Source organism: Plasmodium inui, assembly GCF_000524495.1.
Source record: "Plasmodium inui San Antonio 1 unplaced genomic scaffold supercont1.25, whole genome shotgun sequence".
In the NCBI taxonomy this organism is placed as follows: Eukaryota; Apicomplexa; class Aconoidasida; order Haemosporida; family Plasmodiidae; genus Plasmodium; species Plasmodium inui.
In genome coordinates this window covers 6,538-33,450 of record NW_008481859.1, presented here as the reverse complement: position 1 = coordinate 33,450, position 26,913 = coordinate 6,538, and the positions used below count along the sequence as shown (strand labels likewise).

The 26,913-nt window shown below is 44.6% G+C and overlaps 9 protein-coding genes across 9 annotated transcripts; 5 read left to right on the top strand and 4 right to left on the bottom strand.

The window, feature by feature from the left end:
• Positions 1-216: 216 nt before the first annotated feature.
• C922_04538 (hypothetical protein) lies at positions 217-543 on the top strand (the record flags this gene model as incomplete). Its single annotated transcript, XM_008820121.1, has 1 exon — positions 217-543. One exon carries the CDS (start codon positions 217-219, stop codon positions 541-543), a length of 327 nt encoding a protein of 108 aa, XP_008818343.1.
• A 1,000-nt stretch (positions 544-1,543) lies between these two features.
• On the bottom strand, positions 1,544-2,770 carry C922_04537 (hypothetical protein; the record flags this gene model as incomplete). The annotated part of the gene is made up of 1 exon (XM_008820120.1): positions 1,544-2,770. One exon carries the CDS (start codon positions 2,768-2,770, stop codon positions 1,544-1,546), a length of 1,227 nt encoding a protein of 408 aa, XP_008818342.1.
• Positions 2,771-4,496: 1,726 nt separating this feature from the next.
• On the top strand, positions 4,497-5,522 carry C922_04536 (PTH2 family peptidyl-tRNA hydrolase; the record flags this gene model as incomplete). The annotated part of the gene is made up of 4 exons (XM_008820119.1): positions 4,497-4,719; positions 4,898-5,076; positions 5,192-5,266; positions 5,376-5,522. The coding sequence occupies 4 exons, from the start codon at positions 4,497-4,499 to the stop codon at positions 5,520-5,522; spliced, it is 624 nt and encodes a 207-aa protein (XP_008818341.1).
• A 565-nt stretch (positions 5,523-6,087) lies between these two features.
• C922_04535 (hypothetical protein) lies at positions 6,088-7,205 on the bottom strand (the record flags this gene model as incomplete). Its single annotated transcript, XM_008820118.1, has 2 exons — positions 6,088-7,029; positions 7,134-7,205. The coding sequence occupies 2 exons, from the start codon at positions 7,203-7,205 to the stop codon at positions 6,088-6,090; spliced, it is 1,014 nt and encodes a 337-aa protein (XP_008818340.1).
• A 949-nt stretch (positions 7,206-8,154) lies between these two features.
• C922_04534 (hypothetical protein) lies at positions 8,155-11,111 on the top strand (the record flags this gene model as incomplete). Its single annotated transcript, XM_008820117.1, has 3 exons — positions 8,155-9,277; positions 10,498-10,523; positions 10,605-11,111. 3 exons carry the CDS (start codon positions 8,155-8,157, stop codon positions 11,109-11,111), a joined length of 1,656 nt encoding a protein of 551 aa, XP_008818339.1.
• Positions 11,112-11,618: 507 nt separating this feature from the next.
• C922_04533 (DNA (cytosine-5-)-methyltransferase) lies at positions 11,619-18,533 on the top strand (the record flags this gene model as incomplete). Its single annotated transcript, XM_008820116.1, has 3 exons — positions 11,619-17,771; positions 18,079-18,192; positions 18,384-18,533. 3 exons carry the CDS (start codon positions 11,619-11,621, stop codon positions 18,531-18,533), a joined length of 6,417 nt encoding a protein of 2,138 aa, XP_008818338.1.
• A 993-nt stretch (positions 18,534-19,526) lies between these two features.
• C922_04532 (hypothetical protein) lies at positions 19,527-21,081 on the top strand (the record flags this gene model as incomplete). The annotated part of the gene is made up of 5 exons (XM_008820115.1): positions 19,527-19,857; positions 20,002-20,082; positions 20,246-20,499; positions 20,698-20,787; positions 20,977-21,081. The coding sequence occupies 5 exons, from the start codon at positions 19,527-19,529 to the stop codon at positions 21,079-21,081; spliced, it is 861 nt and encodes a 286-aa protein (XP_008818337.1).
• A 266-nt stretch (positions 21,082-21,347) lies between these two features.
• Positions 21,348-25,315, bottom strand: C922_04531 (hypothetical protein; the record flags this gene model as incomplete). Its single annotated transcript, XM_008820114.1, has 11 exons — positions 21,348-21,527; positions 21,666-21,704; positions 21,893-21,973; positions 22,101-22,382; positions 22,505-23,458; positions 23,556-23,642; positions 23,766-23,984; positions 24,128-24,498; positions 24,681-24,792; positions 24,958-25,133; positions 25,252-25,315. 11 exons carry the CDS (start codon positions 25,313-25,315, stop codon positions 21,348-21,350), a joined length of 2,565 nt encoding a protein of 854 aa, XP_008818336.1.
• Positions 25,316-26,191: 876 nt separating this feature from the next.
• C922_04530 (hypothetical protein) lies at positions 26,192-26,617 on the bottom strand (the record flags this gene model as incomplete). Its single annotated transcript, XM_008820113.1, has 1 exon — positions 26,192-26,617. A coding segment is annotated over one exon (426 nt), but the record flags the coding sequence as incomplete, so codon positions are not given.
• Between the last annotated feature and the right edge of the window lie 296 nt (positions 26,618-26,913).

Below are 26,913 nucleotides of genomic sequence, written 5' to 3'. Positions count from 1 at the left end.
CCCCACCGCGCAGTGTGAGGCCACGTCTGCGATGCAGCCAACGGATAGTTCAGTTTTATACCCACCTTAGTTGTCCCTACAGATGCAACGAGGAGACAGCTGCTTCATGAAACAGTGCCTTAGCGTAGGGCCATTCCCTATAGGTGAATGTGCACACATACACATGCAAATACACATGCGCATACACATATATACACAGACAGACACCCCCCAAAAATGAACGTAAACCTGAGGAGGCACATTAAGCCCATATGCCACATTAAGAATATTTTTTTCAGACGGGAGAAACTGTTGGGGGACAGAACATGCAGGGAAATTATACCCCTTGGAGATGGTCATGTATATAAGCAGATGCCGCTGCTGCATTGCTGGCTCCATTTTTACAAGGAGTCTTCTGTAGTTCCCATTCCAAAGAGTGAAGACATAAGTGTGTACCAAATGAGGAGGGACAGGGGAGGCACGGTGCGAAAGAAATTGAGCCGAGAGAAGAAGAAAACGCAGAAGAAGCAGAAGAAGGAAAAATCAGCCGATGTGCACAACTAGGGGATGCCGACAGAGGGGTGGCGTACCACATAGTTATGGGGGGGGAATAGCTAACGGATAACGGTGGAGTTATAACTAAACGGACGTGAGGCCGCCATATGGAATAGCACTGCTTTAAAATGGGTCTTCCCCCTTGTTTTTTGCCCCCCCTTTTTTTTTTTTTTTGGCACAAAACTGGGCTTCCACTCCATCGCAGGATGGGTTAATACGATTAAGAGGTTTACACATAGGTTCCCTTTCTTGGCACTATTCACCTGCGCTGTGCAGCTACGCACGTACACGTACGTACTTTCCCTGTTGTCCCAGCGATTTTTTTTTTTTTTTTTTTTTTATCGTACCAAATTAACTTCTCACCGAAAGAGACAGTTCACCCGTACTTGTGTGTACATAGGAATGGGTTAAAGCTACCATTTGAAGATTAACTTTTACGTCGCGTTGGAGAAGCCGAGCTGGCTGTTCAGAGTTGGTGTGTTTTGCGCAGGGGGCTTCCTCCACGAAGGTGTAAAATGAAAATGAGAGAAAAAAAACAAACAAACAAAAAGATGCAAAGATACCCAAAAGGGATGGAAGAGAAATTTTACGAAACAGTTTCCCCGCGCGGGCAACAGAGGGCAGCTGTGTGCGGCTCCGAATAGGCTGCCATCTGCGCAGCACAGGGCAGGTCACTTCAACGGGGTAAGGGAGCCCCCCCAGTGTGGAGCGGCATAATTGAGGAAGACATTCCCCCGAAAAGCAAACTGTGCCAGGGGTGTAGCGGCAGCAATAATTGTACTGCCTTAGTTTGACACATGGGGAAGGAAGCGAATGGCATTTCGGCGCGAAGACGAACCGATGGTATCATTCGGGGAATGGTGTGTGTGTAGATGTAGCGGTTTACTCATTCAAGCGAGGCATACAGCAGAGTGCCATCGTGTATGGATAAGAAAACCTCTACATAAAGTACCCAGGTAGATGCCATTGAGCAAAAAGTGGAAACGTCCCCAGAAAAAAAAAAACCCGACTAATTATTAACCGTTGTCTGCTTCTTACAATTGGGACAGAAATAAATGATGGTGGACCCTTCATCGGCACTCCTCGTCTGTATATTAATAAAATGCAAAAAGTCATTGCCACAATCGGTACACTTTTCATAGGTAATATTATAAGCTTGATTTTGATCTTCCTTGAATAGGGAAACGTTTTTCTCAAGGGAGGTGATTTTATTTTTCCAGTAACTTTTTTTGTTCTTATCAAATATGTACTTCTCCCTATACGAATTCAATTCAATGTAGTTTTCTTTTCCATTCCAGTGGTTATACATTTCGATGGTATCTATTACGGCTCCGCAATAAATACACTTGATGGCGTTCTCGTTGTCGAAATTGGCGTTCTCCATGGCACCAGTAAATGGGCCATAGGGGCTTCTTCCATTGAGGCAGTTACTCCTCTCCCTTGACTTGGACAGATTAAAACGTTTCATATACATATACATATAATCGTCGTAGTTATAGATGTAGCCACACTGCCTGCAATAATTCTGCTGCTCCTTTTGTATATTTTTCAGCATTAATGACTGGTGGGTAATTTCTGTGGCGTTTTTTGCCAATCGCTCAATGTCAAGAAATTTCTTGCCGGTCATTACTTGGCAGAGCTCGTCGTGCTCTATGCTTATTTTGTCCTCGTACGACTGGATGAAGTAGTTGAGGATCTCTTCGTTGCTGACTTCTTCATGCTGGAAGCGGACACTTTTTTTCTTTCTCCCTGTTAGGGGTTGCTTTGTTGGCGGCGGGTGCGTTATCAACTCCTCCTTGAGTCTTTTCTTCTCCTCCTTGAGTCTTCTCTTTTCTTCCTTTCTTCTCTGCCTCTCCTCCTGCTGATCGTGGCTACCCAGCTGGTGTTCTTCCCTTTTGACTTCACCCCACTCGTTGATCTCATAACTGGGGCCCTTTACGTCCATGCGGGGGTTCTCCCCCTCTGGGTCATCTTCTCTGTTTTTTTTTTTTTTTTTCTTCTTCTTCTTTTTATTTTCCTTCTCGCCGTGTTCGCTGACCTCATTGTTTTCGAAGAAGTTGTGTGCCTCGATTAGGGGCGAGAGAGAGTGCCCATTGCTGTCGTCTTCGCCGCCATGCTCGTAATGCTCATTATTATCCTCCTTGTGGGGTATTCCCCAGATCTCCTCCTCTTCTTCCACCAATTTTCCCTTCCGATGGGCTTTGTGCTTGCTGTGTTCCCTCTTCTCCGAAATCATTCTTTCCCTTTATCGGGTACTGAGTAGGGGCTGGAAAAATGGGTGTTTACGCGGGGTTGCGATTTTCATGCTTTGAGGGTTCTTCGAGGTGCTTGTTGCGTCGTCGATCCGGTGAGACAGGCCTATCAGCATGCGCACGCGTAGGTATGTATATGGACATGTCTTCACGGATGTAACTTTAGGCAAATATCTAACTATGCATCTTCAGCGAGTGGCCCCTTCCGTCTCTTTCTCTTCACCCATTCTTCTCGATCCCTTTTTCTGGTCTACAAAAGAAGAGGCCTCGTTTCGCAGGCACTTTCCATGTTTTAAGTCGTACGGGGGGGAAGAAACTTTGACAGGTGGCGAAGTGTACGTGGTGCGGAATGTACGTAGCTATGTCGTTATGTATTTATGTGGGGACGTATATATATATAGGTACTTGTACGATGATACCTGCCCCTCGCACTATTGTATACAGGAAGCGGCAAATGGGCTGTGACTCGATTTTGTAGGGGGCCGCTGCGCAGGTGGGGTAACGGGAAGCACTTTTTTCTCTCCCTCGTAGAATTAGCTGTTTTGAGAAGATTAACAAAATTGGGGAAACTGAAAAAATTGGAAAAACTGAAAGAACTGAAATAATTGGAAAAATTGAAAAAATTGGAAAAACTGAAGAAATTGGCCAAATTTAAAAAGGTTAACAGACTGACAGATTAACCAATTAGGGCAATTTTGACGAGGCGGGAAAAAAGAAATAAAATGACGCGGCGTGGCATATGGGCTATATATACTCGCAATCACGCCGCATATTTTTCATGTGAGCTTTGTCCCCCGCAGCAGCGGCTTATCCCTCAGCGCGCGAAACGCAGATTTAGCTGTCGGTGCGTGGGCACCCCAGACGAGCATTTTTTCACATGTCGCGTGGGTCGCCGCCCTGTCGCAAGTTTCTTTCGACGTTAGAGCGATTCGTTAAAATAGAAGATTTTTTTTGGGAGACGTGCCAATTTTTTGTTCCACCCGGGGAGTCTCCAACCGTTTCCCTCGCCGAAGGCTTCAGCGCTACGTAAATAACAATAACACGTGTATGCAGTGTTATAATAACGATGTGCCGCTAATCCGCTCAGTTGGACATATTGTGTTCGTATGTACGGATACCCGCGCGAGGGGGATTTTTTAATCGCCGCTGATTTGCGCTACGAAAGAAATAGGGGCTCACGCTTTGCCAACAAGTGCACCGTGGCAAAAAGGGACCACTCAAAATGGGGAAGTGGCGTAGCGTTGAAGAAGCCAAGGGGCTCACAACAGATTGACGATCTTCTCGCACAGCGGTTACGCTTGCCGAAGGTTGGCACAACTGCTTCGTTCCTCCTGCACTTGGAGGAAGACATTTATCATTTCGCAGCACGATCAATATCTCAGGAGGGACAAAAAAAAAAAAGAAAAGGAAAATACATTAACTCACCTGTACGATTATGTATGTCTATGTGCCTACTTACCCTGACGCATGACGCATATATCCTCACCCCTCCTCCACTGAAGAAGCCTCATTTCCGCTGACCAATTTACCCTCTAACAGCCTCTACCAAGTAATACAGGTATATATAGTTTCTATTGCATACCTCATAAAACTGCATCGCCCACTACGAAACGCATTTTGTGTGTGCAGAAGTGAGTCTATGTAGGACCCCTCACCCATCGTCCTGTCGCCTCCCCCCTTGACCTATTCTTCTGCAAGAACTCCAAACATATGAATGACCCAGGAAGCAACGTCAGTCATTTGGGCAGCATCAAAAATGACGGGTATGATGTCTTCGTTTTGCTCCTTACCTTTCTGTGTGGATTTGTAGTCGGCCTTCTGTCCAAATACGTCAATGGGATGAAGAAGAATGCCGTGCGGATAAGGGACGCGTGTGTGAACTTTGACTTGATATGCAGGAGTGACTGCAAAATGGTGTTCTGCGTCAGGACAGGTAGGTCCCTTCGTGTCTCCGGGGTGCTGGTAGCACTCGTGGTGCGGAGCGGGCACCCATTGGGCAGCTACTTAGGATGATAGAACACTCCCCCTGAGTAACACCCATTCTGCTTATGCCTATTTAGCTTATACCCATTCTGGTTATTCCATTTTGCTGCCCCCCTTCCTATGAATAGACATCAAAATGAACAAGGGGAAGATCTGCTCCCAATGTTGCCACGCCTGCTTAGCAATTTACGAGAAAATTCTGAAAAGAAGTAACAAACTGAAGGCCAGCGAAAGTGGGAAAGGCACTCTCACCTATTTCGACCTCTGGAAAAAGACGGGACAGAAAAAGATTGTCCTGAAGATATCGGTAATCCGAGGGGGAAGAGTGGCTCCTCCATTTAGCTCTGTTAAAAGGCCATTCCTTTAGCGTCTTACGCCTCCCCTGTGTGCTTACTTTTTCCACCATCACCCCAAACCCTCAGAGCTTGGACGAAATGTACGAAATTGAAAGAAAGGCCAAGATGGAAAACCTCATGACGTCCATAATCATCGACGCGGTAAGAGCAGCGTGTAGCATATTATATGCTCATACGTGACTGTGAATGGCGTGGAGTGAATGCATCTTTCCCATCTCTACCTTCTCCTCGTTTCCCCCTTTCGCCTCAGGGCCGGACGCAAATCGAGCCGAACACGGAAACGGTCATCGCTATCGAGCCGGGTATGAAAAAAAAAAAAGGAATTAAAGAAATAAACGAAATGAACGAAATAAACAGATCGTTCTTCCGCACGACAACGACGTGTGTCGTCGCGTGACAGGTCTTCCCGTTTTATCCTACTCTTTCCGCTTCACAGACAGTTTCTTCCCCTTTTTTTTTTTTTTTTTTCAGTGCCCGACGAAGTTGTTAACAAGATAACGGGGCAGCTGAAGCTGCTGTAACCAATTGCAACCACTGTGAATATTATGACGCACTGTGTTGTTGCGAATGGAGAATGTGCTTTGGGCGGACTAACGCATTTTGATCCGTCGCCAAACGGGTGGCAGCGACGGGTACCCGTTCATTAGCAGGTCGTTCGGGAGATCAGACGTTACATTTATATACACCCATACGTAAAGTGTGTTCATTTCACCAGCCACCCGGCTTCTATTTTTGTTGGCCCCTAAAGAGCAAATAGGGACTCTTTGGATCCTGCGAGCTGTTGGCATTGGTTAAGTTGAACGAAGAGTAGACGAAACAGTTAGTCAGGGGTGTTCCCCATATGTGTGGATGGAGAAGTTTGTGCATGGATAAGCGTGTGTAATTTTTTTTTTTTTTTTTTTTGGCTCAGTTCCCCCCTCAATCATTCAGACGCCTATAAGGCCCATGTGGAATGCTCCTTGTTACCCATTTCTGTATGAGTAATAAATCGGGGCGGCCAATCGATGAGATAATATATCTTTAATGTCGATGGGGGGCTCCTTATCATCCCGCGTTTGGTCTACTCCACTTTTGTCATTAACTTCGTCTTGCAGATGATCGCTCTGTTGAGTTGCATTCCCCCGGTTGACACGCGGGAGGAACGCACCATTCTTCGCATGGGGAGAAGAGTCCCCTTGCTTCTTGGCTGTAAGTATGTAAATGCTACCAGCATTTTTTATTAACTTAAAAATGACATTGAAATTATTTCTTTTTAAAATGTCTAAGGGGCACCTATTTTCATAATAGCCAAATTCCCAGGGAATTCTTTTATTAGGATATAAATTTAGTTTTTTCAGAATGTAGCGAATGATCTTATTGTAAATGATGCCTCTTTCGACTAAGTAAAACCTGCCATCAGGTTTCAACGCTTGGTGGATTTTCTCTAAGCTGTCGTCCACATGCTCCAGGGAACATAAGGTGAAAGACGAAATGACAGAATCGAAAACGTTTGGACGGAAGAGACTATTTTTTATGTCATCATTTATGATATATACAGGATAGGATGGTTTTATTTTTTCCAATTTTTTTTTCATTTCTTCACACATTTTTTCACTTTTTTCCACGCATACTAAGGCGTCCACTTTTTTTAAAAATGCGAAATTCCTTCCTGACCCTGCTCCTATTTCTAGGACAACTCCTTTCACTTTTCGAAAGTTCCTCTTTTTGTATCCGTTTATGGAGGTGACTCTTTCAATGAAATCATTTCTTTCGTCATAACTTTTGGCTAGCTCATCGAAGGTTTTAATTCGAAAACTTTCGCTGGGTTCTCCGAGTGTGTCGTCGTTTGCAGGTCTGTTCTTTTTGTAGATATAGAAGCAGCCCGCTATGACTCCCCCGTTGGCGGCGCTCACTCCGACGAGCAGCTAAAAAGGAAAAAAAAAAAAAAAAAAAAGATGGGAAAAAAACAGGATGGGGAAAAAAAAAAACACGGTGCACGAATGTTTCGAATTTTTCTCGTATGGTAGACTGCACATGGGATGTTCCTTTCGTGACTGGGACACTGCTCCTTGGGTAAATACGGAGGCAGACCTGCCCCCATGGTGGGCCACATCCTATGCGGACCCAGCTTAACCTTTTTAAAGGAAGAGAAGGTAAACATGACGTTCTTTTTCGACTTGGGACTAAACTGAGAATATAACGAATGGGTTAAAGGAACCCAGCGGGGGAAGCCAAATGGCGGGAAATAACATGCAACAGGTGTGCTACAGTGGACGCATTTTGCTTATCAGATGCGAGAAGTTGTGTCTCCACATGCCACTGCACTCAGGTGGGGGTGACGCGCCCACCATATGTACAATATATCAGTGGAGGTAATCTACGCGTGTTTATATGTTAAACCTTCTGACACTGTCCCTGGATTGAGGATACAGCCGGGTTGCCACGACGCGCACAACACGGGTCAGCGTTCCATACTCTGGCCTTTTTGCAACGCCTTTGCGGACCGCGGCGCCCTGTTTTAAATATGCTGTTTTTTCCGTAGCATTTTTCGCAATTTTTTTTTTTTTTTTCTCCGGCTTTAACCCGCATGTATTTCGGAATTTTCCGCATCGCTAACAGAACGCCGACCATTTTGAAGCTCCTTTTTTTTAGGCCCCCATTTATATGTATCTCAACCAGTTGACTGGTTTCACATCATCCGTTTTTTTAAAAGGCGGGAAAAATAACATACATTATATATCAAAATTGGAGAAGAAACGACATTGCCAAGAGTTAACCCAGGAGCATGGCACAATTTTACCCACGTTTCCAGGAAGGAGAAAAGAGAAGATTTATTTTTTACTTTCTCTGAAAAGAAGTTTTAAAAAAAACATCTGAAGACGGGAAAGTATCAGAAAAGAATGCCCATCATTGTGGAGATGCATAATAGAGGAAAAGAAAAAAAAAAAAAAATCACTAAGCAGTGAAGGAAATAGGGGCAAAGGAACACAACAAGGAGAGTGGACCCGTAGGAAAGCAGAAATTGCTAAGGGAAAACCAGTGAGGGTCAGATGAGTGATGCGAGACTGCCGAACGACCTGCGAAATGGGGAACATTCCAGGATATGTGGAAAAAGCCAGATGGACCTTATTGTGCGGAAAGAAATAGGAAAGTGGGTGCTGCTGCACAGGTTTATCCATAAGCATGATGGGCTCGCGGGCAAAAAAACACTTGTGAGGGAAAAAATGGCGAAGCAGCATGAGCCTCCAAGCGAGCACCCAATTGGTCAATCAGCTGATGAAGCAACTGAACAGCCAGATGATCAATCAGATGATCCACCAACTGATCAACTAGTTGACAAACCAACTGGCCAACCAGCTGATCAACCAACTGGTCACCGAAACGTGTTTAACCTCTTCTATCACCCGACGGGAACGCGCCTAATGCGCAGAGGATACTGGCAAGTCGTAGCACCAGAAGAAACGAGCCCTCCAAGTGCATTCACCTATACCCCCGTGGATCAAAAAACGTCTTGCACTGGACCCTCTGACGTATCCGTAGAAGAATGCTCATCAAAGGTTACAGAAAACGATGCGATACAAAAATTTCCTTCACAAAATAACCTATCGGAACAGCCTAAGTTTAAAGAAGATTCAAAGGAATCACTTTTTGATTCCCCAGCGGACACAAAGAAGGTCAAAAAGAAAGTAACAAAAAAAAACGGAATTAGCAAAGACGCAACGAAGGCTATTATATCAAGGTGTATCAACATAAAGAGTTACATTGACCAGCACAAAATGAGCTTCCAAAATATGTTAATCAATTTGTTCAATGAGTACACATTCCTGAAGAGGTACATGAGCAGCAACTACAACACATACCATAAGTTAAAATTCTTCCTTAGCTGCAACCATTATGTGAAGAAGTTACATGATGTTCTGTCCATTTTTGCTGATGTTGTAGAGGAGAGTGACGAATATTTAATGATAGAATTGTACAAGAAAATAAAACTTAACATGCGTCTACTGTACTATGTCGGGAGAGTCTTATCCAACTACTTCACCTGTATTGCTTATAAAAGAATGGCATACGTAATTATGATTTGTTTATCTCGAGTACACACCATTTTTAAATGTATGCTCGTATCGGAGCCGTTTAAGAGCGACGTTCTGGAACTGCTAAAGATGATTGAGTGTACGATCTAGTAGTGTGAAAATCGCGAAGCGCCTCATTTGGGGGTCCCTCCCCATATGTTTATTTGTGTTCCTCCAAATTGGGGCGTCATCTTAACAGTTAAGTTTGCTTCTTTTTAGCAGTTACGCAATTCTGTAGTTATGCTTCTTTTTTTTTCCGTATTTGGCTTACCCTTTTTTAGTACCATTTGTGCATGTCACCAAATGTACCCAAACAACGCTGATGGAAACATTTTTATTTTCGCGTTACCCCTAAAGAGAGGCCCGCAGTGCGTTGTGGCGCTAGTGTGTTAATTGGCCGATGTGGCAATTGGAGAATGTTGTTTCTTTAATCAACGCGGTAGCTACGCAGTAAGGACGACAATGATGCGAAGCAACAAAGGGTGGTATGCCAAGGGGAAACCCGTTGCTACACACACATAAAAGGAAAACTATGGTGTGCGTATTTCCGCACATGCAATGAAATAGTTCTCTTTATTTTTCTCCCACGTCTGTCCTCGCAAAAAGTTAGGCAAGTGAAATGAATAGTAATACGCACCGCCGACGCCGTAATTGGCAAAAGTTTGAAATGGATAAAACTGTTTCAGGATTTTTTTCGTTTTTTTTTTCCAGCTAGCCAAAATGTCGAACAATGTTATCAATACTTTATGAACGTTCATAATTTTTTTTTTCGCGGTAAACTTAAGTTGTGCGTGTGTGCTTTTTTTTTTTTTTTAGCTACTAGCCATTTTGTTGTTTTGCTGCGCTGTAGGATGTTATTTTGCTTTTTTTTTAAATTTATGTTACTTTATATTATCTTTGCCATTTTTATTTTCATCTTTGCACTTAACTTAAAAGACGATTTACTCACACCTTCTCCTTCGGAAAAGCAATCACGCAGAACAGTTCTCGTAATCGCGTCTACAAACAGCTTAACCATGATTTCTGAGTAAGCGCGGCGACGAAAAAGGGGGAAATTAAAACTACTCAGAAGGCGCACGAAGAGTGCGAACCTTTTTGACGTATTAATGCCACGCTTGTTTATTTCTTCCCTTAAAATTATTCTCTCTTTTTTTTTTCTTTGCAGTGAAGACTCACCTTTCCTAATTGAAAACTTGAGCAGTATAGCAAATCGTTTAAAGCAAATTCATTGAAGCGTTTTATTTGCACATTCGGGTAGCACACCACATTCGTCCCTTCCAGTCATCCATTCTATTTGCACGTTTCACTTTTTTCACGTAGGCATACTGGAGAGCGGAAACCCAAGGGTGAGCAACTTTTCAAAGCAGTTTTTTTTTTTACCTCCCCTCCAAAGCGCTGACAACGCCCACTCGCATCTTTATTTGTAGGTCGTCCACGATAAAAGGAAGAAGTACGTTGACGATGTCTTTGATTTAGCGCTTAGCAACTTGCGCTCAGGAAGGGGAAAAATACAAAAGTTGCAAAAAATAGACCTTAACGGAGTGTCAAACGAGATACAAAATCGTGAAAGTTACCTCGAAAGCGAATCATTAACCCTTTCGAACGGGTTCTCGTCAGACGTGGCAAATACCACACAGGTAAATGAACGACATGATCAGTGTATCTTTTCCGCCAAGGCGAATTACGATTCGAAAGATTCTGATGATGAAGAACATTTTGAGTGTTCCCCTCGATTTAGGAACGACGAAGAGATCAGACTTTTCAATGAGAATATTAAGAGGAAATTCTTTAATGATCTGTTCGACTATTACAAAATAATAAAATTAGAACATCTTGATGAGGTCTGCAATTGTAGACAATCAGCTTATACATGTGAGGTACGTTACCTGGGCAGACGCTCCGGCAGGAGGCGCCTAGCGACTGGGAGGGACTAATCCATTGTGCTGCATTCTTATGTACGTATTGCAGCCGTGCATGTAATATCTGTGATGCCGCTTGAACATGATGAAATTCTCCCAGAGGGTGCTTCAATAAGCAATTCCACGCGTTAATGTGTCGCCTTGAGGATAGACACATGGATGAAGAAACACACAAACTGCTCAAAACGTGGATCTTTTTTTTTTTTGCAGGATTGTGGACTAAACCAAGATCACAGTGGGTGTGAAAACTCTCCAAGGGGTACATCTCCAAGTAATTACTTAAAAATGTATACGCCGCTCATGTTTAAAAATGCTGCCTTTTTTTTTTTTCTCCATTATTTGTAAAAATATTTACCTCCCTCTGTACAATTTTTCCAAGCAGGTTTCGAGAAAAATGTGTTGGATAATTCCCCCGCCAGAGCAAAACATGTCGCACGAGGTCGGGGAGGTCAGATAAAGCAACTTAACCATAGTGTAGCGGGAAAAACGCAACACTCCCTCCTTAGCAGTGAAAAAAAATGTATGCAGAGAAGCGGTGTCTCTAAAAATGATGCTCATGGAAGGGTTACTCCACAGCCTGTCCTTTCAAATGGAATGATAAGAAAGAAGAAGGAAATATTAGAGAATGCTTTTACAGACTTGAGAGAGAAGCCCACTGCCAGTGAAGACAAACAATTCGCATCGTTCCTACCAAGTTGTGGAGGCATAGAAGGCAATTCAGAAGGAGGAGAAAGAAAAAGTACCCACAAAGGGAGTAATAAGCGTAATGTAGATACGAAAGAGGCGAAGAGGGGAAACAAAGGATTCGAAAGTTGTAACGATTTAGCGAATGGCAAGATTGAAGGAGATGCTTCTTTTCACCCTCCTGATGGTGATAAATCGAAATGCACAAATGGGGGAGACCTTACAAAATATACTTCGAAAATATGGTGTAGCAAAGAATCTACTAATGTGCCAAAGTTGGATTCTGGACTTGCGCTGACATTACCCAATAGAGGTGAGGACTTACCAGAAATGATCGATAAAAGAGGTGTTGCTAAGAATGGAAAAGTTGATAGGAAAAAGAAGGAAGGAAGAAGGATAAACCTAAATAAAAAGCGTGACCACTTAGAAAGAGATGCCAGTGAGTTCTCAAGAGACACACTTCCCGGAGAGGAGGAGAGTAGCCATTTGAGCCTTCAAATTGGTGGTGCTAGCATATTAGGTCATTCGAGCCTAAATGAAGAGAGAAAAAAGGGGAGCCTCCCATCGGACGAACCAAAATTAGAAAGTAATGAAACGAACACGTCTTTAAGGAGCGAGCTTAAGGACTCCAAAATGAGTAGGAAGCATATATGTAAAAGTTCAACAATTCTTTCGCCCAGAAAGCGGCTCAGTAAAAATCAAAAGAGTAGTGAAAAAATAGCGCACGGAATAGGAACGTCCGATTCGAGTAATGGACTAGAAAAACGGAGGATGTTTATCGAGCATTCGAGGAGGAAGACAGTGTACAATGGGGAGCCCAAGAAAAAGCGATTAAGGAAGAATGAAGAAAAACTGAAGAAATGTTCTATGGATTCTTTCGATAGGGGAAAAGGAAACAACTTCACGCGTGAAAAGGAAAAAGTGGATCGTGAAAAATGGGAAAATAAATCGAACAGTGGCAGATTCGAGGAAGACTCTTCAAAAGGGAACATTCTGGAGAGGAAGAAAAAAAAGGCGAAATTGCCGCTATCGAAAGGGAGTAAGCAGTTTGTATCTTGTGTGAACAGTAGAGGGAACAAAAAGAAGGCAGGGAAATATCAAGGGGGTAAGCTAAGCTCTGTGGAGTCCTTAAAATGTGACACGGACCAACGTAGTAGCCGTGCTGATTTGAGGCCAAATTTCGAGGAACATCACCGGCATGGTAGCAAAAAGAATGACGAGAAGGTACTAGAAGAGACACCTTTAGGGATGTTCAAGTTTTCCAAGAAACGCCTTCATTTTTGCAGCGAAGGAGATGAAGAGAAACGAATTTTATGCGAAAAGCATCGTTCCTATGAAAAAGTAGAGTCTGACCAAAAAGGTGAATATTTTTTTAGCGACAAATGCAGGGAGATCCATTCAAATATGGCAGACAAAAATTTGAAAAATCGTGTCCGTCCAGACATCATGTCTAAGAGTCTTCTTGGGGGAGGACAGGATAATCAGTACGCCGGAAGAGGAGAAGGTTCCACTGAGGAATATTCCTATGTAGCCATAGAACAAGTTTCTAAAAATGGAGCGCATAACTTCTACTTTGAAAAGAGCAGATACACCAGTTTAAGAGGGAAATATATTCGACGGAGCGGCCTAGGTGAGGGGTGGCAGACACACAGTGAAGCAGATTTGTCCGATTCGGTGAGATCTTCCCGCATTGGCTACTTCAGTGGGGGTGAGCAATACTCAGGTTGCAGTCACGTGGAAGGGCACTATGATGCTCGAAATGACGGCAAATACCGCTCTCAATTTTTCTACGAAATGCATGAAGGGGGAAATTTTGCAGGAGAGGTCGATTTCCCCAGGGAGGACTCTCTTCTGAAAAACGGCAACAGAAGCGGTAGCAAACGCGATAGCAGACGCGGTAGCAGACGCGGCCAGGATGACCTCTATTTAGCCTTTCAAGAATCAACGCCCAAGGGGGAGAAGTCGCTCCCAGATGAGTTGCTACAAAGTCAGCCGCCTCCTAGCACCGTGGAGAGCGAACATAGAGACGACGCACATTTGAGAAGACGCGAATACGTTCAGGGGCAGATTTGCAGAATATTGAAAAAGGAAAACTGGGACGGTGAAGCCGAAAGTTTGTTAAACCTTTTCTTCAGGTACGTGAAGGTAGAGGAAAGATGCGACAAAAATGGCCACACACTGATTAGGAAGAACATAGAAAGAGATAAAAAGGGAATTCGAAAGGGGGGAGGGGAAAAGGGAAACAGAACGGAGGTATGGAAACAGAAACAACAAAAGGCAGAGTTAGGAAGGGGGGAAGGCGTGGGTGTGGACAAATTGAACAAGGTCTATTTGGATGACGCCCCAAAGAGCCTGCCGCTGACCATGCTAATAGTAAGAAACTACGACGAGGGGCATCTGCATCATGGGGAGCAGCGGAAGAAGAGGAACGAAGAAGGGAGGGTGAATGAAAAGGTAAGCGTAAGATACAAAGTCGAGTTGACAGGGGTGAAAAATCCCATGGGGATGAAGGAAGCAGTCGAGAAGGAAAAAAAACTGTTTTCAAGAATAGAAAGAATATATGATTTTTGTGCTTCAGATGGAGAAGGGTGTGGGGAAGCCCGTCGAGAACGGCGTGACAATAACATGGGGGACAGCTTTATTCCATTTCCTAACATGGGGTGGAGTTGTTCCAAGGAAGGTTATCAAGATGAGGTGATAAGTGTTCACTCCGCCTGGGCTGAGGAAAGGAAACACGTCTTTTTCGATGATGAGGGGGAGAAACACATTAATGCAGACATGAGCCACATGAGCGGAAAAGGCCTCATGCCTGATGATGCCCTTTTAAGGGTTCCCAAAAAGGGGGGAATTAACAATAGTAAGAAGTTTGGAAAGACATCCCCTTTCTCCAAATGGAATGTTAATGTGTGTACCAAATTGATGAAGCAGCCTGGAGGAAAAAACGCTCTTGTGAAAAAGGGTTCTCCGAAGGGTGTATCTAGCCATTTGGACAAAAAGGCCTCTCTGAAATGTTTCTTTAGCAAAGCAGTACCTGTTGTAGGTGGAAAGCCCAAAGGAATCGCAACTCAAATTGGCACGTTTAAAAAGTCGTCCTTACCGAGAAAATCTGCATTGGAAGGAAGTTATCCAAAGAGCAAAGATGTTAAATGGGGAGGGGGGCATCATGTGACTAACTTTAAAGAGTATCTTACAGAAATGAGAAATAAACGGGGAGGTAACAAAACAAAGAAGCCTTCTCCAAAGGATGGAAAAGAAAGGAAGGACTCAAGAAACACCCAATGGGGTTCTCCTATATCAGGTTCTATTGGAAAAATCGTAGATGATAAGAACGACGAGGAGATTATTACAGACAATTTTTTTCCACCAACGGGGATAGAACCAAACGTGGTTAAGCGGGAAATCGGGAATCGTCCAAAAGGTGAACTGGATTCGTATAGGCAGTTAAAAAAATCTTCAGGAGATGTCTTTAAACGGGGAGGAAGTAAAAGAAAAGAACACTTCAATCCTGCAAGTCAGCCCCCGAGGGATGTGTTGGACCCACTGGGCAGTGCGCATAATGGTTCCCAAAAGTGTCGGCAGAACGCGGTGGAGAGTAAAGACAAAGTAGGATTTTATAAAGATGAAAATTTTACGGAGAAAAAAGAACATAAGGAAGGAGAAAACGAAGAAGGAATCTCTAACACGTTTGAAGAGCCATATGCGAGGAAGAACAATCGGGATGGTGACCACCCCTCTAGGAGCTTTAAGATGGATGGGAAAAACTGCAAAGCAATTGAGAATGACGCCAAAAGTCTGGATGAAGGAGGTTCATCGGGGAAACCTCCTCAAAGGGAAGGAGAACCGACCTCTAATAAAACGGAGGAAGGCACTAAAACGTTGCATCCAAAGGGGAGAAGTGAAAAAGGGTTAAGTTCGCCATCTAAGGATGGAAAAAGGAAAAAGGAAGAAAAAGGAAGCTATCACAGTAGGAGAAGTGATGGGGTGGTGGACAACTTTCACCCTAGCGTGATAGAACGATTTTACGACCTTTCCGAGCGTAGCAAGGTGGGAAAGAAGGAAGCGAAGGAAAGCCGTTTAGAAGAAGAAGTGGAGGAAAGAGATTTAGAGCAAGCGGATACGCTTAACAAGGAAGAAGGATGGCCTCAGAAATTAGTTAGGTCCATTCAGGTAGCATCCCCAAGAAGAAACCCTCTTAGACGCAAGGGTGCTCTCACAGGGGGGAAGAGCATATCACACTTTGTGAGCAAACATGGGAAGGAAAAGGAGCAGAATTGTGATTTGGACCCATCAGAAGAGAACAGAATTGCGAGGGGTAGAGACAAAGAGGCGAACACCGCCAAAGGGTTTAATAAGAAGAGCGAATTTTATCATTTTACCAATTTGGGGAAAAATGTGGAGGAAAATATTTCCCCCCTAATGGTGGCAGAAGAGGAGGGGGATCCTTTGAAGTCTCATCAAGGGAGGAGTCCCGTCTCAAGTGTGAGCAATAAAAATGAAATAAGGTTGACTCGGGCCACTCCCTCCAACGGAACGAGCCATATGTTTAATGCTCCTAGGGAGGAAGGTACTCACGAGGGGAATAACCCCAAGGGGACAACGAACCTGGTGGGACGCCGAATAAGCAGTCCTATCGCTCGAAGGGGAAAACCATTTCCCCCCGCAATGGGCTCATTTCCACACAAAATGACGCTGAGCGAAATGGACAAATCAGTTTTAAAAAATGAAAAAAGGATGACAAGAAATTCTAACTATGTCGATTTAAGGCATATGAAATGCTCCATGAGTACCCTCGAATTTTTTCTTGAAAAAAGATATCTGAAAAGAAATAGTCCAGGTGAAGGAAAGGATAGTACTGAAGGGCAGAAGAAGAAGGAAAAAAAGAAAAAAAAAAAAAAAGACATTTCACTTGTTTGCAACCAGAGCGAGGGGCAAGAGGTGTCAAAACGTTTTGCGATGAGTAAACGAGGAAATGCAAAAAAAATGTCAAACAGGAACATCGCAATTCCGAAGGGAGTACCAGAAACAGATCAGTTCCCAAATCTGAGTTGCACTGAGGGTGGCAAAGGGGGGCCCTCCATCGGTTGGCCGCCAAAATCGTTTATTGAGAAGGGAAAAAAAGAAAAAGAAAGGAGGGTTTCTCCACCGCCATCGGCGTCATCATCAGGAGTACCATCATCAGGAGTACCATCATCAGGAACACCATCATCAGGAGCACCATCATCACGAAGGTCAGCCGCCACAACATCAGAAACCCCCGCAGCAAACCTCACGCAAGGTGCAGAAAAAAGAGAGGCCTCAAAATTTTCACAAATGAAGGGAGCACACACAGCATGCACGTTGCGTTTAAATGACGAAACAAAAGCAACCAGTTTTGCATATCACCTCTTGACACACAAAAAGGACGAAACGAAACGTAAAAGACCAAGTCATGTCTACCCGAGTAAAAGCAGCCTCAGTTATAGGCTAACAAATCTTGTTCGAGTCAAACGAAATATATACTTGAGTGATAGCCACGTGAGACGTTCGCCAGGGATGGATTCCATGGGGCGAGAAGACGCGGGAGGGAGTTTTACCAGCGAGGAGGAGGAAACGCAGTCAGAAAGGGGGGTGGAAAAGAGGGAAGAAGCCTGGGGGGGTGATGAGATCGGTCAGACGGAGGACAACAAAAGTTACCAACCAACGGCCACACAGAAAGACAACCACGAAGATGCAGGCAAAATCGCGACAACCCTCTGCAAAGCTCCTGGGGAGAAGACCAAACAGACAGACCATCTGCTAACCATAAAAGTAAACATCATCACGGTGTTCCTACACAGCTCATACGTTAAAAGAATGAACATGGACGTAAGTTACAACATACAGGTGACTATTTATTGGTCCAGTGATAGGAAGACAATCGAAAAAAATTGCAGGAAGGAGACCTTCCCATGCTACTTCACATCGCACACGAGCGGCATAGGCTTAAGCTCTGACGCGTTCAAGAAGATTGACGTAAGTGTGTGGGGGGGAAGAGGCGTACATAGGAATGGAGGGGCCTGCAAATCCGTGCAGAGGTGCTTCCGTGTGAGCCTTACTTTCCCCGCACCAGGGGGGTCCCTCTACGGTGCGATGCCAAACGATATGGCAGTCGCGTAACTATCCTAGTGATTATGTTCACATGGTTTTTTACGCCTGGGCAGTATGTGTATCTAGTACATGTTCGAATGAACCCATGCAGTGTGGTGTCCTTTGAGAGAGACTCTTACATGGTTGGCCACCTGCTACTCCTTTTTTTTTTTTTTTTTTTAACTCCATTCAGGCAATGTGCGAAAGCGAGTCGAGACAGTTCTTCAAACTGGTTGTATCTTGTCGTCGGGAGAGGTCCTTCCTCAAAAAAGAGTTCATACGAATTTACAGCAGGACGTTTCAGGCGGTACGTCTAATCGGGCGCGCTAGAGAGGCGAGCACACACGTGGGGCATCCCCCTTGATGTCCCTGCCAGCGAAGTTGTATACATGTTGGCCAATTAGAATGCGACTCACGTTTGTCCCCCTCGTCATCTGCACATCTGCCTTTCATTTCTCAAACTCGTCTCCTCCTCTTCCCTACCCCATCGTTTCGCAGCCCATAGAGTTGAAAACCTACATCCTGAGTAGGAACAAGAAGTACGCCTCCGAAACGGAGAGCTCAAACGACGAGCTGTACGAGATGAATGGTAATGCGGCGTATGGGTGCGAGGGGCACATCATAGTGCACTTGTGGAGTAGCATATAGCCATTTGAGAGGGCAAGAAGTAACCCAAAGAAGAAAAATGTATAAATAAATTCACACCTATAAGTATACCCCCATATAGGAACATTTGCCCCTCTTCTTAGGTAACATCATCATGGGTACCTTGTAGGGGAATTGTTAGGAAGATCCGAGTGGGTTGCATCCTGGAGCATTGTGCTGTGTTCGCTCCTGCGGGATGTGCCCTGTTACCACCACCTACAATTAGGCTATTTTCCACAAGGAGAGATGTCTGGTACATCGCTTAAAACTTTGGGTGTAGTAAGACCTGGCAAAAATGGTGGGTAAAACGAGTCGGCTAAAAGGGTGTGTTTGAAGTTCACGCGGGGGCAAAACAGTTTCCCCTTCGTTTGCCCCGTTGCGTGGGGATCCTCCTCATATGAGCGAAGATTGCGAAGCGTTGGAGAATTTTTTTTTTTTTTTTTTTCTTCCAAACGGATATCGCAGGGAAGGATTGCACCTGCGGAATGGGTTCATCCCGATTGTGAGCCCCCTTCAGAGAAGCAAGGGCGGGACGGATGGGCGAGCTCATCAGTTAATTTGTTCGTGCGTTCGATTTGTTAGGTGTATAATATACGCATGTGTATGCACTTTTTTTTTTTTTTTTTTTTTTTTTGTTACAATGTTGTTTCAGCTATATGTTTACCGAAACTACATCAGGTGCAGTTCACTCTGAAGTACATCTTTGTTTCGTTTCCCTTTTTGCGCCATTGGCGGGTTGGCCTTGTAGAACGGGGGCGTATACCTATGCGCATGTTTGCATTCGGGTGCATACCTACATATGTGCAGTTACATACATAGACGCTAGCTAACTATGCGGGGGTATGTGCCAGCCCGTGTATGTACCAGCGTGTGTGAGCCATCTTAACTGCCTAGCAGGATACGCTCCTTAGGGGGACGCTCCTTAAGGGGATGCTTCTCCTCCTCCTTGGCACATCCCCAACAACGTGTGACGCCACAGCAGCGCTGGTGGAAAAAATGAACAAACTGAAGCTAATTAGTAAAGCAACCTTCTTTATGCACAATGCGAAAAGGAACCACCTAAATTACAAGCTATATTTGAAGTATAAACAATGGGATCTTCTTAAGAAGGAGATTGTCCACTACTTCAATTCGCATAGTAGCGTAAGCACGGTGGTGGATGTGCAGGCTAGATGTTGGGAGAAGTTTAAAAAGAAGGAGGTGCTCCAAGTGCATGGGTATATTCCCGCCATCATTTGGAAGTATGGGGCGGAGCAGCGGATTTGCATCGACCACCGGTTGATTGATGAGTACGCCTTCGAGGAGGAGGATGGCCACCTGTCTTTGCGTAATGCGCGAAAAAGAAGGAAAAGAAAGGAAAAGATAGAAAAAAAAAGGAAAAAAAAATAAAAGGAAAAGTATCGACATACTTCTTTACCAATCATGCGTGTTAGTAGCTACCGCCTTATAACTACCCTTGCCCCTCCTTCAGTGTTCTCCGCGAGGCTGTTTAGAATTCACATCGATGGGAATGTCGTGGAGTGCGTCGTGTCACATGTTGAGACGGATCCGGGTGAGTCTAAACTGGGGCTGCGCTTTGCCAGCAAGTGGGCCAATTGGCCCATTGGCGGCTACCCAGTTGCACCGCCACAGCATAACACCATGAAAGCATCCCTCTACCAGTCTGCCATTCCTGTACTCCTCCTCTAACCTGGTGTCATCCCTTCCCCTCTGAGCAGTCGAAAAGCACATATACTTCCTCAAATTCGCCAGAGTTGTTCACAACCAAGTGACCGAGTTAAACATCCCGTGTAGCATCGTCGGTCTTATCGGCTGCCCTGCGTACGTCGGTGGCTACCATGTGCAGCTAGCGATGACCTACATAAAGTGCAAAGTGATAGGGAATAATATTCCTCCCCCTTTTCAAATTGACGTGTCGAGGCTAACTTATAGAGAGCCGTACAATTCGATTAAGTTGGGAGAGTTAACGGTACGCCAGAGAGGAGTGTGTCTCGCGGGAACCTCGGTTGGAACCGACGTCTTCATGTTTGTCCCTCGTGCCGGCACTGCTCGCATGGCTAAGCATGGTAGTAAAGACAGGCAAAGTGGCCCATCTGGAAGTGGCGAGCGTGCGAACTGCCAAACTGATTAATGAACGAACCACCTCCATTATGCACCCACCTCGCAGCACCTACTGCCGAAGGATGGCAACGTAGTCTTTTCGGAGGAGTATGACTTAAATGAGACAGAAGTGGTGTGGACCTATGAGCCCGGAAAGGTCGTAGAGAAAGAGAGACACGAAAGGGGACACAATATCCCCTGAGAGCAGAAACGTTGAGGCACGAGTTTTCTGCCCCCTTTAACACGAACAAACAGACAGCGAGGCTTCTTTTGTATCTCCACAAAATGATCAATTTTTTACGTCACCAAAAATTTTGCCCCCCTCTATTGCTTTTTCCTTCTGCAGATTCCGGAGACGCCTCTACCAGAGGATTACATGGACCCGAACTTTGTGAACAAGAAGGGGAAGCGCATTCAGCTCACGTACAAGGACTACTGGCCGAAGCAGTGATGTTATGGTCAAGCGGAATGTCCAACTAGGGTCTTCATACCGCCTCGTCAAACTGTGTCGTCAAACTGGGTCCGTCTGCTCCATTTTGTGGCTTTCCCCCAATGCAACCTCACTGGAAGAAAATAATTATCGAACTGCACTTGAGGCACTTGCGATTTTTCAGAATGGCACCTGCGAAAGGAAAAGGGGCGGAAATGGGAAGAGAGGAAATTGGAGGTGCACTGGCTCTGATTTGACGGCGATAGGACCATCAGACCATAAGACCATCAGACGACCGGATGATCAGAGGACCGAACTATCGGACGATTCACCTTCCCAATTTTACCGATGCTATTCTTGCTGCCGCAGATGGAGCAGAGGATCAAAAACTTGTTCACATTCTTTTCAGAGTTGAGCTTGGATAATTGCTTCTCCAGGGTGATGATTAAATCGTGCAGGGTATTCATCTGTTGGAGGGATGGGGAGAAGCACATCCACCGGGTTGTGTAAGCATGTACGTGTAGACATATGTGTCTGGGGTGCACCTATGCATGTGAATGTGCCGTGGTTGTCCGAGTGATCACACTCCCCATCTGAGATTTTACCTGCTCTTCGTATTTTTTGTGAATATTTATCTCTTCCTCCTGGGTGAGGAATCCCAATTTCGTATGCAGAGAAATGTAAATCAAATGTTAATAAAATGTTAATCGTGGAGGGGGCCCCCCACAGATATAGTAAACTTTGGGAGAACGTACATATTTGTGAGGATGGAAAAGACGAGCAGTTTCTTTTTCGCTGCACTTTTGCGTCATGCTACGGGGAAGGGCATTACCTTCTGCGCCTCTATTTGGAGGTTCAGTTTTTGTATTTCTCCCTCTTTAAGGGTGAACCCGTTTTGTAGGCTTTCCAGAACCTGCACAGGGAAGGAGGGGAAGGGGGGGGAACTCCCATGTGGAAGAGGCCACAGTTGTGAAGAGGTTACTCGTTCAGTTATGTGTGTAGTTCTTCCAGAATGTGAATGCTTGGGGCCTCACCTCGACATGCTTCCGTATCTCCATGTGTAGGTTTTTTATACGTATGCATGAACAGACGTACGCTTCGATGAGCTGTTTTTCGTGAACTGTTAATCCAGGCTTCTCTAAATTGCTATACGAGACAAAGTTAAAGACCATTTCTGCATATTTCTTGATGCCCTCCTCGGTTGTGTCTTCCCCCACATGGTTGATGGTTTCCCGTTTGGGGGGCAAGCAGCTGATTAAGCACTGATTGTTTAGGGTCAGTTCTTTGTTGGTCAGAAGGACATTCTTAAGTTCGCCGAGAGTCTGTGACGGCGGAGAAGGGGTATAGGAGGGGTGTAAAAGCGGCGTAGAGGCGGTGTAGGAACAGTGCAACCGTGGCATACACGTCATGTGCAACGTGGGAGTGCCCATCCTCTGCGCCCAACCTGGTTACAATTCCTCTTCAACTTTTTGATTAACTTGGTTTTCCGCAAAAGGGCCTTATTCAGCTGGTCCTTGTCCTTCTTGCACATTTGGAGGTTCCCGAAGCTGCTTTCCAACACGGCGTAAGGGATATGCCTGGTTTGAATAAACGCCTCGTTGATCCTATTTAGGCAATTTCTCTCCTCTTCGAACGCCATTCGAGTGTTAAATCTTTGGTAAGACAGGAAAGCAATTAAGGGGAGCGACTTCTTCTCCACAACATCGAACGTTTGAAGATAATTAATGAGCGACTCCGTTGCGTCTAACATTTCTGTCATCACCCTGGAGTTGTCTACATGGAGAACATCAGATCCTTTCATCTCAAAAATGCGAAAGGAGAAGTAGGACTTTAAAAATTTTAAGGCGTGACAAAAGTCTTCTAACAGGCTGTGAAATTTTTTCCCCAAGTAGGTAATCAATTTTTTATTTTCTTCTGAGCAGTTTTTTAAATGTTCATATGTTGAGAGAGAGTTTTTTTCTCTTTCTTCCAGCAATTCTTTAAAATGAATTCCTCTTAACTTTACCATTTGATCACTCTTAACAGTGTCGTCTTCGCTGTCAGGGAGACTAGTGTCTGCTTCTTCGTAGTTCGCCTCCACATGGTACTGCTCTCCCTTTTTTCCGCTTTCTGCTTCTCCTTCTGCAGTTTCGTCGACCCACTTAACGACATTTCTCTTTTTAAAGTGCTCTTCCACTATCTTCTCATTTTCGTATGGAGTTACAAACAAGAGGAGCGCAAAAAAGTGGATGGCTTTGAGAAGAAGCCTCTTCAATCTCTTCAGTTCTCGAGCGACATTTTTGAGTGAAAAGGATTTCGATGTCGTGTACGTTGGAAAAAGGTATTCTTCGACACAGAGGTAGACGCTCACGTTTAGGAATATCTTCTTTACGGTGGTGGCCAGGTTGCGCAGAAGGGCCTGCCAGGGGGAGAAGTGCACATGGTGAGGGGGGAGAAATGCACACAGTGGGAGAGAAGCCCAAATGGGGGGATGACGACCCCGTTGGAAGAATTACCTGAACGTGTACCTTGTCTTTGCTCCCATGCAGACACGTCCGGAGATCGTCTAACAGATTGATCGCTTCCTCTAGGCAGCTCACTTCCTTCGAAGGGTGACCAAAACGGTTGGAAGATGTACACATGGAGTAGAAATCAGTACGGTTGGGAGAAGTCCCCCCCATGATGCAAACTCTCAGGTGGCGGGGTACTAGACAATGATGTATTACCTTTTGGGAAATCCTCTTTAGGTCCGCAACTCTAGAATAGTCCAACTGGTCATCCTTCTTCTCTCCCTTCTGTTCTCCCTCCGTTTTGTGACAAAAATCGATTAACTGGTTTGCTTGAGACGCAAAAGTATTTTTGCAGCTCAGAAGGTATTGTTGCAACTTTTGTATTGCATTTAGGATGTGGCTTTGGAGTAACTTGCAATGCTCGTTGATTTGGCGCTGAACGGGGGAATGGGGGGGGATCAATTGGAAAATGGGGCCAGTTGGAAAATGTGACACGTGGGAGACAGGGATGAAGCTTTTTAGCAAAGAGTCCAACTGGGGTGTGTGCAACTGATTGCTCGTCTGCACGCTCTTCCCACCTGCAGGTAACCATCATAATGATCGGGTCTCGCCGAAAGCGGGATTCTATTAAAATTGACTTTATACTTTGGATAGCATTTTCTCCTCATGGATTTGTATATTTTCTCCATTTTCTTTATGTGTTCATTTTTGTTTTCTATGACACGGGCAAAATTTCCTTTGTCCTCTTCGAGCTGTTGCCTCATTTCGTCTCTTTCCTGTTCCAGCCTGATAACACTTCTGCTTGAGTTGGTAATAATTTCGTTAAGACTGTCAATGGTTCTTTCTCTTTCGTTTAATTTGTCCTTGTGGAAGGTCCTACACGCGTCCAGCTCCTCCTCTATTTTTTTATTCTCATTCTGGAGGTCTTCCACTTTTTTGTGCAGCATCTCTGAAGAGGGGAGGAAGGGTGCATCGAAAGAAGGGGTGTTCGTCTCTGTGCTGGCATCTGGAGAGTAGGTACCAGGCACGCATCTCACTAGGACATCACTCGGACGCCACTCACACCTCATTCGGACGCGATTCACACTCCACTCGCAATCGTGTTCATGGTTCCACTAGCGCGGTTCGAACCATTTTCCTTTATTTTATTTTCGAGCTCCTCGAACGCGACGGATTCTTCGATGTTTTCCCGTGAGTTTTTTGGAAGCAGCATTAAGTTCCGCCACCCGGAGTTGCCCTTCTTCTGCGATTAGGGCGGCGTAAAGACATGGAATGAGGAAGCTGGAGGGGCGCCTTCCCCATGACATCCTTGCATTGCACTCAATGCTAACAATAGCGCTTCAGGCAGCACATGGCAAAACGGTGTAATTGCCAAACGGTGTAATCGCGCGTGCTGGCTTTCCCCTACCTTATCCTCCAGAGAACTCGCCAGCTGCGCTACTTTGCTGGACAGCTGGCTGTTGCTACTCAACAAGTCGTTGTTCTCATCCACCATGCGGCTAATTTTATCTTTCTGTTCTTCATTATCTTTTTCCAGTTGCTTAATGTCCTTTTTGTACTCCACTATGGCCTTCTTGAGGATGTCTAAATGAGCAAAAAGGGGAGTAGCAAACGTGGGGAGAAACCAAATCATAACCCTCGACAGAGAGCGGAGGGACAACCGGTTGGCTTCCGCATAGCATGGTAGAACAACAGGCATTACCATTTTGCTCCTTTATCTCTTTATATTTTTCCTTAAATAGTTTGTATTTCTCCTCCACGTTCATTTTTAAGATGGCCAGGGCCACAAAAGTTCGAACTTCACAGAGTTAATGAGGAGGCAGGGGCACTCCAAATGGGCAGTTACATGCGTAGTGAGTCATTAAAAAGGGCGCGGTTACAGGGGGTACTCAAAAGTGGGGGCATGTTCAAAGGGGGAAAGAAAAAGAAACAAAAAGAAACAAAACCACAACTTAACAACTTAGTAACTTCACAATTTAGCAGCTTCGCAATTTCACAAAACTGTGACAAATGGAAAATTAACAACTTCGGCAGTTCATAGTTAACACAAAAAAAAAAAAAAAAAGAGAAAGTAAAAAATTAGCAAAGGGGTGCGAACAGTTTACACATTTGCAGGGCTAACAGGGGTGTCACAATTTTCTGTTCACAGTTGAGCATACGTGTAGTACATTTTGCCGCTGACTTTTTTGCAACTGTGCAACGTTGCAATTTTGAAATTTTCCGTTTTGAAATTTCCAGTTTGAAAATAGTCAGTTTTGAAATTTCCAGCTTTGTGATTTCCAAATTTTTCGATTTCCTAACTCTGTCATTTTTTTTTTTTGCCCCTTGAGAACTGGGGGTGAACATAAACACATGAAGAAAAAAAAAACACGAGCAAGGCGTCCTCGTGAAGCGTATGCCGTGGTGTATGCACACGTGTAACCACGCGCGAGGAGCCCGCCATGGAAGTAACCTTACCAAACAGTCGCTACGTTCCCCACCACATAAGAAGAGCCATTTGCAATGACATGCCTCCATTTTTATTAATCCCGCGTTGGCTATTTTTTTCCCTTCCCGAGATGTGTACTCCGTGCACATTTAACCCATTCATGTAGACACCTACGCATGTGCACAGATAACTTTGCGGCCTCTCCTTTTTTGTTTCACTTTTCAACCCTCAAGTAGTACGTGTCCCAGTTGGTTTGTCTGGATGTCCCCTTACACACCATCCTCTTAATAGGAATGTACTCGACGTTTTTGTATTTCATCACATACTTTCTGTTTTCGTAGTAGAAATCTTTGGCCGAATCAGGATACGGTTTCAAGGTGTAGTTAATGTTTGGAGGGTATGGAGACGCGTAAGTAAACGTGTTACTGGACGTTCTGATCAGCTCGTATTCATTCGATTTGGTCTTTTTATTTGGAAGTCTTCTGAAGTTGTTTCCGTAATAGTTCATTTTGTAGAGGTCACTATAGGGGTCGTTTATTTTCCGGTTTATGTTGTTTATGTTTTTCTTTCTTGAATAGTGTCGATAGTTTCTTTTGAAATTTAGCATGAAATAATTCCTCATCGTTTTGAACATCTTATCCTTTTGGTTAGTTAAATGGGTAGGTCGGGCTCTTTATCGTGCTCTCCTTTATGAGTCCTCTGCCTGGGAGTTTCTTTTTTTTTTTCTTCCCCTTCTATGTGTTATTCGAAGTTGCCTTGGTTTCCTTCCCCCTTTGTGTTTTTGGTACCTCCAATTTGGCGGAAGGAAAAAGAGAATTTTCGAACCAATTTTATGTCACACGACAGGCCCAACCTTTTTTAAATACCGCGTTTTCGCTTTTTCTGGAAGTTTCATTCTTCACGCTTTCCTTTAAATATTGTGTCCCTCATAGGGGA